The sequence below is a fragment of the Poecilia formosa genome, unplaced genomic scaffold (assembly GCF_000485575.1).
Source record: "Poecilia formosa unplaced genomic scaffold, Poecilia_formosa-5.1.2 Scaffold638, whole genome shotgun sequence".
NCBI classification, from domain to species: Eukaryota; Metazoa; Chordata; class Actinopteri; order Cyprinodontiformes; family Poeciliidae; genus Poecilia; species Poecilia formosa.
Window position 1 is genome coordinate 6,617 of NW_006800577.1, and position 10,980 is coordinate 17,596.

The following is a 10,980-nucleotide window of genomic DNA, read 5'->3' on the forward strand; positions in this document are numbered from 1 at the left end:
AAGCACTGGATAATTGGGCATTTATAGGATGACTTTCTTGTGCAGTCACAGAAACAGCATGACGATGTGTGTGACTATTTTCATGTGCTTTAAATTTTTCGAATGCTTTTTTCCAATTTTTAAATCCAGAAGTGATAAAGGCGGGTTTGGATTTTGCACCAAATGGTGTGAGTTTGTCCTGATAAATTGCCATGCAATAAAAACACAAAATGCCCTTTTTCACTGCATCATAATGTAGCCAGGGAAATTCCTTGTACCACTTTTCTTGGTAATGTAAAGTTCTGTTGGCTAGAGCTTGAGGGTCTATGAATTTTGGATGTGGCTGATTTGGCTCTGTTCTCTGTCCACTGACTTCAGAGTCTCTCAGCTGTGTGTCCCTAGTCTGAACTCCCTAGAAGGAAAAGTTACAATGTCACTCAATGCCCCTGAACTACACTTACTACAAGCAAAAGATTAAAATTTTCAACTTTTTTTGTGGACTCTCATGAAGTATCTACTGGTATGTGTTACTCTGTCTTACCTGTTGCTCCACTCCTGTCTCTCCCTCACTCTTACTTCCTGCCTCTAGCCCGGTTGCACTATCCTCTCCTTTTCCTGTCTCCTTTGTGCTGTCCCTGCATTGTTGCTCCTAAACATATGAGATGGTTTCAGAAATGAGGTACAGCTCTTGAGCCTAATATGGCCAATTTTAAATCAAACAAAACATTTTATTTGTCACATTACAGACTTTACGCGCAGAGTTAATCGCAGAGGCAAATAAAATCAATCGATTAAATCCTTTCAGAGTATTATCTCATGGACTCTGAACTAAAGTCTTTCTGACAGGGAGCTGACAGTGTGTTGAAGAACTATGGACAGGGCGCTTTGAAGCATCTGGTTCAAAAACGCATTCTAAACCTTTGGTAGAAATCCATCTATCCTTCCATTTTCTGTACACCCTTGTCCCTTAGTGGGGTCGGGAGGTGCTGGTGCGGGGTAAACCCTAGACAGGTCGCCAGTCTGTCCAGACCTTTGGTAGAAATGGCGCCTTTAATTCCAGTTTGCAGTACAGAACAGAGAAAACTACAGAGTTGTCAATGTTGTGTTAATCTATTTATAGTCTAAAAAGAGGAGCCAGCAGTTTATTTGAGGAAATAAAGGTGCAGAAGTTAATTAGTTGGTTAGCCGCTGCTAAGAATTAAAATTAACTCTCCCTGTGGTTTTAACTAACGATCAGGAGCGCGGCAGGTATAATATCTGTCCATTTCGGCTAAGCAAAACCACGCAAAAAATAAAAAATCCTCGTAAAACGCACGCCCAGACCGGGCTAATTTCAACACAAGGGCAACACAGGTGTTGCCCTTGTGTTGTGTGACTGTTACTCACACTGACGTTACTCTTTTTTAAAAAAGCTGAGTAAGTCCTGCTGCTGTTTCAGCCTTTTAGTTGGTGGTGGCATTGTACTGAAATGAGATATATATATATAAAAAAAAAAAAAGACATTTTGGCTAGCGTAGCAAACGTCTAGAGGAAGTTAGCAGTTAAATATTGGATGAGAGATCATCCCAAGACTAAGATGACTAAACCAAAAAGATTCAGTTTCTATATATGAAAGTGAACTGACAACAAGACGTTATAAATAAGCAATATTCATAGCAGCATTCCCGACAGACCATTTTACCTCATTCACAAGTTTCTGACTTCTGTGTCGCTGTTTCCCTCCCTTCTGAGTGCTCACTCAGCAGTTCAGAGAGGGGAGGGGGAGTACAGTGACGTAACGCTATGCTGCGCCTTCAAAATAAAAGCACGCTAGTTAAAAAAATTTCAAAATCCAATATTTTGCGGTACAGTTTTTTGGGGGGGACATATCCACCTGGCTTCAATATTGGGGGGGACATGTCCCCCCCGTCCCCCCCGCTTCCTATGCCGATGCATACAACAGCCACTGAAAATGTTTGAAAATGCTTATTTCTGCCATCAGACGTCGTTGTTTTGTTCAGATCTCATTTTATCATGAATTTGATTCCTGTCCATCTACCCATGAAGTTTTAACTTGACTTGATTTCACGTTGGGTTGGTTTGCTTCTCTCTCTCCTCATGCGATGCAATAAAGGCTCTCAAGGTTGAGATGTTCTCATATTCAGGACACAAGTCCAGCTATAAAAGGGGGTCAAAAGTTGAGAATGAAAAAGGTTGTTCAATAAAATACATAATACTACATAATAATACTGTTTACGCTGTCATCAAAGGCGTTACATTAGATCCTATCGTGCTATTTTAAAGTTTTTATCTCGCATGGCATTTGGACTTCTCTCGTTCCTTAAATATGTTTCATCTCTCGTGAAAAAGGTGTCTTCATTTCTAAACATGGTTTGATGCAACAGACTTATAAGTTGAGGGTCAGGAAATGATGCCAAAAGATGCATAAGCTAACGAGACAGGGAGGACAGAATGGCTTTTTTTCCTTTGTTGCTCTGAATATTTATGAGCCTGCTGCTTCCAACCATCTTCAGGACTGAAGAAACAAAAGAAAAAGTCCAGTTGCCTTCTACCTGAGCACTTATGATGACCATCGCTCAATGACTGAGAGTCTCTTTATATTAGACATAAATTGGTTTTTATTTAATCAGATGGGATCTTACCTCTATGTTCTCCACGTGTTCCTTCGATTCAGTTTTTACATCAGTTGGTTTCTTCTTCCTGAGTCAAGCAAATCCAGTATTTCAACAACAAACGGGCGAAAGTATATACTTGGTCAGAACATACAACATACAAGTTTTCGCTGATATTACCTCGTCCAAAGAGAAACAACAAACAGAAGAGTCAGCAGCAGCAGTGCGGCTGCAGCCAACTTTGTGATGTTCATCATCTTGAATGTCATGTTTCTGTTCCCTAAAAAATTAGACAAAGCAATATTTTAATGGAAAATAGGAATATAAACACAAAATGTAAACAGAAACGGACCATCAGCATAGATAACAGAAATTAATGCCTTTGCTGACTTACTTGCAGCAACAGTAAGATGTATGGCAGATTTGTGACTTCCTCTGCTGTTGTGAGCTTCGCAGAAGTAAAGTCCACTGTGCTGTCGGCCAATATTTGTGATGGTGAGATTTTGTCCTGAACTTTGAGGCGTTTTCTCATTTTCTTTGAACCAGGTATAATTAGCTGCTGGGTTTGAATCACTGCTGCAGCTCAGCGTCAGTGAAATGCCCTCCATGATTTCAGACGCACTCAACGAGATCCGGGGAAGGTTTGGAGCATCTGGATAAAAAGAGAATATATGCAGTCATAAGGATGTTCTTAGAAACTAGAGACATTTGTGGCACGTAAATATGGCGCCTGGAGGAATCAAAGTCAAATAATATCTTTGTTGTTACTCAGGTGAAACCTTGGCATCAACTAATTGCCAGCAAATGTAACGAAACCAGAGAAATATAACCATATAGATTAGTTCCTTCTTCTAGAGGTGGATTTTTTTTTTTTACTTTTGAAACTCAGAAATGTCCATATTCTTTTCTAGAAATTTCTGAGATTAATCTAAAAAATGTTTTTTTTTTCTTGTAAATATTTGACTTTTCAAAAATAATTTTTGAAAACTTTTGACATTAATCTCAACATTTCTACATTTTTGTTTTTTTTCCTAGCAACTTTTTGACTCTGCCAGCTCTGAAATATTCTTATTTTTTTCTAGAAATTTTCTGAGATTAACTTCAAAATAAATTTCTCTGTTTTTTGATCAAAATGTACTGCTCCTTTTTTTCTACCTCCAATGGGCCTAGTATGCCATCGTGCAGTCTTGGTCTCAATGCTTTGGCAAGAACTGTTTTCTGTTTGTTTAATTAAGGCATTTTAAAATACTTAGAAATTTTAGCAAAAGTGTGCATGATAATTTTTTGCCATCTTTTTGAGATAGCAAGAAGCTTCATGCTTAAAACACTATTTCTTACATTCCACGTTGATTAAGATGCTGCCCGATGTCATCCTTTTGAGAACGTTCTCGGCTGTGCAGAAATATTTTCCAGAATCAGACGACTGAACAGACCTGAAAACTAGTTTTGGGCCTTTGCTGAGAGGATTGGCTTCATGCTCCTTGTACCAGGTGTAAGTAGCTGCTGGATTAGCATCAGCGCTACAAGCCAAAGTCACTGAGTCTCCCTCCACTACTTCACCTGAAAAACTATGTGAAACAATGGGGAAGCTTGGTGGATCTGAAAGAGAGCGAGAAAAAATATCATTTTAGCATTTGGATAGCTCTGAGTCAATCTTTTCTCTTTTTTTTTTTAGCTTAAGCTAGAGTATGAGTGTTTGGCAACACTGGTAATAGTGTCCAATTGTGAAACAACCTAACTGCTCCTGAAAAATATGCTTATTTATTGCTTATGTTCCACAACTTTATACTTTTAGCACGACTACTTGATGGACGTTTATAAATGTTTTTTTAAAGTACGGTCTGATGAGAGGTGTGATCATAACTTTTTACTTGCAAGCTGTGAAAGCTAATTTTCCGGACTTTAAGTTGGTCACTTTGAGCTTTATTTTTCAGTCACTTACATTTCACATCAATAAACATGCCTTCAGATGTCACTTGGTTCAGCATATTCTCTGATGTGCAGTAGTACTCTCCAGAGTCAGACGACTGGATAGACTCAAAGACGAGTTGCGAGTCGTTGCTTAGAGGCTCAGGATTGTTCTTCTTGAACCAGATGTACTCAGCTGTTGGATTAGCATCACTGGAACAAATCAGGTTCACTGAAGTTCCCCTCACTACTTCACCAGAGGGTCTTAATGCCACAGAAGGAAGCCTTGGTGCGTCTGGAAGGAAAAGCATGAAGACTTTCAAAACTTAAGGAGATTTCTGATAATGGTTTTTGGGCAAAACTAAACAATCATTTGCTCATAATTGACTATTGGAGCAGTTGTACAGAAGGGCTGCACCCTGGTCACAAAACTGATGTGTTGATAACTTGGAGCATTTTGGGAGCCAAATTGTAATGTCTTTTTGTCTTGTTAACGATCCTTTCTAAGCTTATTATATATAACTCCCTCCAGGATGAAAAACGGACACGAGGCGTTCTTGATGACATTTAATAATTAGACACCTGTGTCTAACGATGCCGTCCAAAAAAAAAAAAGCACATAAAATAAATTTTTATTCATTAATACAGACAGATAGAGAACAGACAAATAATATTAAATAGCAAAACATTCACAATATGTTTGACCTTCAAAAAAAAAAAAAAAAAATAGACGCACTCCGTTACCTTTAAACTCACGTGGCTAACAGAAACTCGACAAATTCTTCACAAATTCATTCTACTTCCACATAAACACGTAAAATACAAATTATTTACCTCCCTGGCAGCTTTATCCTGGAGAGGTTAAGAAAAGAACCTCTCGGCCGTACGTCTTCTTTCAACTTTGCTGCTAGAAACGCTTCTAGAAACTTCTCTAGCGACCAGAAAAAGAAAACACACTGCCCTCTACTGAGCGCGGCGTGCAACTGAAAACATAGATCCAAACCAAACACTGGTTCCACTCTGGAAACACCCTGCAGTACTTCGACTTATTTACTCTAACTCAAAACCATCAAATCATCTCAAACTGCACAACTGCCACCGATGGCAGCCAAACTTACAGTTTTTGACAATCTTTGGAGATTTTTCTATAAAATCCTCCTTGATACTACTTGCTTTCATAATTTGTTGGTGAACTGAAGTTCTGTTTTACAGCGTTTTCCACTGCTGCCTCCAGAAACAACAAAAACGTTTGCAAGTGTCAGCTGAATCGCTTTAGGTGAACTAAATGACATAGGAAGTGGGGCGGCAGGTGTCAAAACAGAAATGCATGTAGTTACTTTAGCATAGTCGCTCAAATATACTTCTACTTGAACAGTGTTTTCACACTTGAAAAAAGGTGCGAAAACATTGGTCCCCAGTCAACTTGGTTCGATTGGGGACTAAAATTGCAAGGTTTGTTATATCTTCAGCTGCTGTGGCTCACTTTCATGCTGCACTACGTCCATCCATTTTCTGTACAACCTTGTCCCTTAATGGCGTTGGGAGGGTTGTCGATGCCTCTCCAGCTAATGTTTCGGGCGAGAGGCAGGGTACACCATGGACAGGTCGCCAGTCTGTCACAGGGCAACACAGAGACAGACAGGACAAACAACCATACACACACACTCACACCTAGGGACAATTTAGAGAAACCAATTAACCTGACAGTCATGTTTTTGGACTGTGGGAGAAAGCCGGAGTACCCGGAGAGAACCCGCGCATGCACAGGGAGAACATGCAAACTCCATGCAGAAAGACCCTGGGCCAGAACCTTCTTGTTGCACGGCAACAGTGCTATCAACTGCGCCACTGTGCAGCCTGCTGCACTACGTCAAATGATTAAAACTGATTGAACAACCTGTTCACCTCCTTGCGCCAAGAACTATGGAAGGGACTGTCACGAAAACCTCCAAAGATGACCAGTGCAACTTCCTTCTTCATAAACTGCAACCAAAAATGGAGTTGTGTCCAATTTTAGAGGTTGTAGGACTTCTCTTTAGTCTGTGGTATTAAAAAAAAACAAAAAAAAAAAACACGAGTCATTTCTCCCTGTAGTGCAATCATTTTGGCTCTATTGACCCGGAATGCTTTGTGCTATAATTTGCTTCCTGCTTTCGGAGTGTTCTGCTGTCCACTTGCATCCACATATGAACCGCAACAGAGCTCACTTCAACTTGAACTGAGCCCTAGGACTTTAGGCGGACCAAAGTTCACTTTTTGGGTCCCCATTAGAGTTCGATTGCATATTCACACCTCCCCAAATAAACCGGACTGGTGTGAATGCACCCTAAGTCAACACTCTAAGAGTAAATTGAGACAACCTCCACAAACCCCCCAAAATATTTTACTTACTTACATTTTACGTCAATAAAGACGACTTTAGATGCCCTTATTCTCAGGACGTTCTGAGCTTTACAATAATATTCTCCAGAGTCAGAGGATTGGATAGACTTGAAGACGAGTTGTGAGCCTTTGCTGAGAGGACCAGAAGTGTCCTTCTTGTACCAGGTGTATGTAGCTGCTGGATTAGCATCACTAGAACAAGTTAGATTTATTGGGTCGCCCTTCACAATGTGACCAGAGGAACTCGACACAGAGGGAAGATTCGGCATGTCTGGAATAGAAAACACAAACTACTATAGTGCTTTGTAATGCCAAACATATAATTTCTGGTACTAGTTTTTACTGAACAACAAAATTTGAATTTTCTCTTGTATTGAGTCAATAGAGTTGTTTTATGACATGCTTTCTTCTAACTTAACAACACATCACATCGCCAACATGAATCTTCAAAGCAATGTGTAAAACTCAACTGACACACTGACGGAGACGGGAAATTCCTGTGTCCTGCTGCAGCGCAAGAAATGCGGTCGGCGTCAGAAAACATGTATGAAAAAGACGAGGAGGTCTGCGTCAAAACGTCCTGCCCGTTCTTGACCCAGATGTAAGGATGTAGGTCAGACAGACATTTGCTTTTGCACGTCATCTCTGCACGAGTGCCGCTCTGTTTGCGCTCCCATTTGATCACTTGCAGCTCGACGGCTGAATTCAAGAGAACACAACAGAAACTAAAACCATGTGATCATTCAACACACTAAAATAAACAAAGTAAAATTAAAACAGGAAATATTACCAGAGACTGACAAAGTGACCCCTGGCGAACCGGTGTATTTTCCATTTTGGTGATTTGTTATGAACCTGAACTTGTAGACAGCAGAGTCACTCTCTCTCACGTCCCTGATAGCCACGGTGCAGCCATGTTTATACTTGATGCGACCTGCGTAATCTTGGTCATCTTTCAGATCCACAGGAGCATAATTATCCCCTTTGGTGTACCATATTAGTTTTCTAACTTCTATAACTGTATCCCCCACTGTGTCTGGATGTGTGTAGTTGCATTTCAAATCCACCGTTGAGCCTTTTATGGTGCAGATCTGTGAGGAAGAGTAGGTCACGCTCCAGCCGTTCTGACCCCTGACCCCTGCAACGCATCAGAAACAAAACAATCACAATGAGATCAACAAACAGGACAAAAATGTATAACCCAGGAAGCATATTGATGAATAGATTTGGTTTTATTTTTCCTTTTGCTGATATGAGTCACTTGTATCTGTGTTTTAATGTTAGTGCTTGGAACCAAGTGGATGGAAATACTTTCTCAAGAGTGATCTGTTTTAGTGTTTTAGACGCTTGGTGCTCCCTCACATAGTGCTGCATCGGGCACAGACACCTTAAGAGGTCATCCAGATCCAGATCTGGGCAGATATTGTCTTATGAAACCTGGCGTTCATTAAAACCTTCCACTGTCCCATCAAAAAAAGGTAAAAAGGAAATCCTCTGTTTTGTCATAAAAAATGCTAAAAAGTAATTTGTACAATTTTTGAAGTACCTTACTGCAGATTGATCTGCAATTTATTCATTTTTACCACATATACCACATATGTACCATATAAGTATGAACTTATTTTGACCCACGCGCCTCTTATCCCTAACGCATTATTCAATAATTTCATTCACGTTAATAATTCACATCTGATACTATTCACACCTCTAATATTTAAGAACATTATGAATGGATGCAAGACACTTTTTCATGTTTCAACATTTGAATTAACAATAAAAACCAGTAACTAAAATCACAGTGTTCATGTTTCCAAAGATTTCTGAGGTTGTGCAATAAAAAAAACAAACAAACAAAACAAAACAAAAAAAAACAAGGCATTTTGCAGACAACTACACGTCTTCAAGAGAATTTTTTTCACAAAAGAAAAACAACAACAACAAAAAAACATGAGTACTTTTGCATAAGCAAACCGACTCCAACCAAGCCATTTCTGTCAGTAGCCTGCTATACATGACTCCATGATGTTCTCCACATCCCCCTATAGCTCTGCTTTATTTAATGGACTGATAAAGGAGTAAAACACACACATTACCTGATACGGAGAGAAATGCGACAAGTAACTCGGTCACTGCAGTCCAATGCATGGCTTTTTCTTCCACCTATTTTTGTGATGTCTTCACGTCTTCATGAGGTGATAAATGATGATCATAAATGATTCTACAGCACTAATGGCCGCTGCCAGTGAAGTCACATTTCCTCTGTGGCCTGTGGTTTGTACAGAGCAACTAAAATAACCCACTTAGTTTCACACCGTTTGAATTCTAACAAAGAAAATAACAAGGTTGCACATCTGCTGGTGCCTGTAGTTCTGAAATTAATTCCTACCAGACGCAAAATGAGATTCATAGTAATCTAAGGTTGTATTAACACGTTGTTTTTTTTTTAAATGGGATTGAAAATAATGCCAGGAATAAACCCAGTTGTCATTCATTTCGGTGCAGAAGTTGTGCTCGCTGTTGCGGTTCACAAATTGAAAAGAGTTGTTTTTGTAGACACAGTAGAAAGAGTGAAGTCATGGAGGAGACAACATTAGACCAGGAAGTTATAANATTATTATTATTATAACTATCATTATTATAGATGCATCAATGTAAAGCTGAAGAAAGTCTCCTAGGATGATTTAAAGTCAGTCCTTCTGTGTTTGGAGCTGCAGACGATGTTTCCACATGATGAGTCTCTTGTTGCTGTTTTCTGTCACCATCTGACCACAAAGTGACTGTCAGGTTAATCCAGGCTCAACAAGTCAACACTGAAACAAGCTTTATTAGCTGTTCAGGATTTAATATTCAATAATATTTTATTGATCCAACAACAATCTGAATGGCAGTCAGATTTATCAGATTACCTTCAAATTAATTTGAGCTGGTCCAACATTAAAGCCCAGTTTACAGTGAACTCTTTCCACTAAGATCCTGGCTGAGTTTACAGCAGCTGTGAAGAAACAGGCTGCTGTCATTCTGTCACTGTTTAGATTTATTTACTGGTGTGTTTTTTATAAATGTTTTTCTTGTAAACTGTGTTTTCATATGCCTCATTTACACATTTTTCTAACACTTCCCTCACAGTAAAAGTTCCTCTTCTGCACTGAAGAAAACCAGACGACTTATTTCTGTCTGTCTGTGTGAACTGAGGAGTTTGTTCTTTCATTTGCTCTGCATTTTGATTAGGATGTTCAGTGTAAATGTGTTTGCCGCTATGCACATTATCACATCATCCTGCTTTGTTTCCTGGATTTAAACTTTCATCATGATTTAGTCGGAAATCCTTGCAAGTTTTTGCAAAAGTACAAAAGTGAAGTCATTTCTGTATCAGGTTCTAAAATGATCTTAGTCTGACCAAAAGGTCACAAAAACACAGAACAGATTCTCCCCATTTCTTTATTTGTCTAAGATTATTTCTTATTTACAATGAATATACATGTAATACTTATTTATAAATGAAACTTCACGTGTTGGAAAAGTTTTAAAAATATTAACTTTTCCTAAAAGAATTCAACAAAATTCATCATTTTAGCTGAAAAAGTTTTCATCAGTCATTTCTTCATTATGCTCATTGCAACATGACAAAGATCTAATCTAAGACGTGAAACACTTAGAGGAAGCTCTTGCAGTGAATTTTAAAAGTATTTGTCTTTAATTATCCGTCCAGTCAGAGCTTATTAAATATTAGCAAAGACGACTGACACGCAAAAAATCTATTTTTGGAAAAACTATATAAAAATCTGTCAGGACTTTTTAAATATTTCAAAAAGGTCTTTGCAGATTATTCATGACCTTTATTTATTCTTAACATTACAACACAAACATCCATAAATATATTGTAATCAATACATTTTTTTCCCACTGAATCATTTTGCTTTAAATTCAGATTTTTTTTCTTACTTCATAAAATCTGAAATCAAAATGTTTGAAGTGTGAAATAAAGTTTCCTGCTCTTTACCTGCTGCCATCAGAAGGACAATAACTCCACGGATCGCTGCTGAGAAACTCATAGCTGCTGCTTTCATCTCTTTATATGACATAAAAATGGCAGAGACTC

The 10,980-nt window shown here is 38.7% G+C and overlaps 1 protein-coding gene across 1 annotated transcript in view; it reads right to left on the minus strand.

Annotated features, from left to right (window-relative positions):
* Positions 1–1,916: 1,916 nt before the first annotated feature.
* The window catches only part of LOC103130479 (B-cell receptor CD22-like), a 15,867-nt gene continuing 6,803 nt past the window's right edge, over positions 1,917–10,980 (minus strand). The window contains exons 4-13 of the mRNA XM_016665936.1: positions 7,949–8,019; positions 7,672–7,833; positions 7,356–7,580; positions 6,895–7,152; positions 4,534–4,794; positions 3,930–4,190; positions 2,986–3,243; positions 2,772–2,871; positions 2,622–2,679; positions 1,917–2,136 (exon numbers count right to left, since the gene is read on the minus strand). Of these exons, the coding sequence (XP_016521422.1) occupies positions 2,044–2,136; positions 2,622–2,679; positions 2,772–2,871; positions 2,986–3,243; positions 3,930–4,190; positions 4,534–4,794; positions 6,895–7,152; positions 7,356–7,580; positions 7,672–7,833; positions 7,949–8,019 (1,747 nt within the window). The 3' untranslated portion in view covers positions 1,917–2,043. The remainder of the gene's footprint in view (positions 2,137–2,621; positions 2,680–2,771; positions 2,872–2,985; positions 3,244–3,929; positions 4,191–4,533; positions 4,795–6,894; positions 7,153–7,355; positions 7,581–7,671; positions 7,834–7,948; positions 8,020–10,980) is intronic.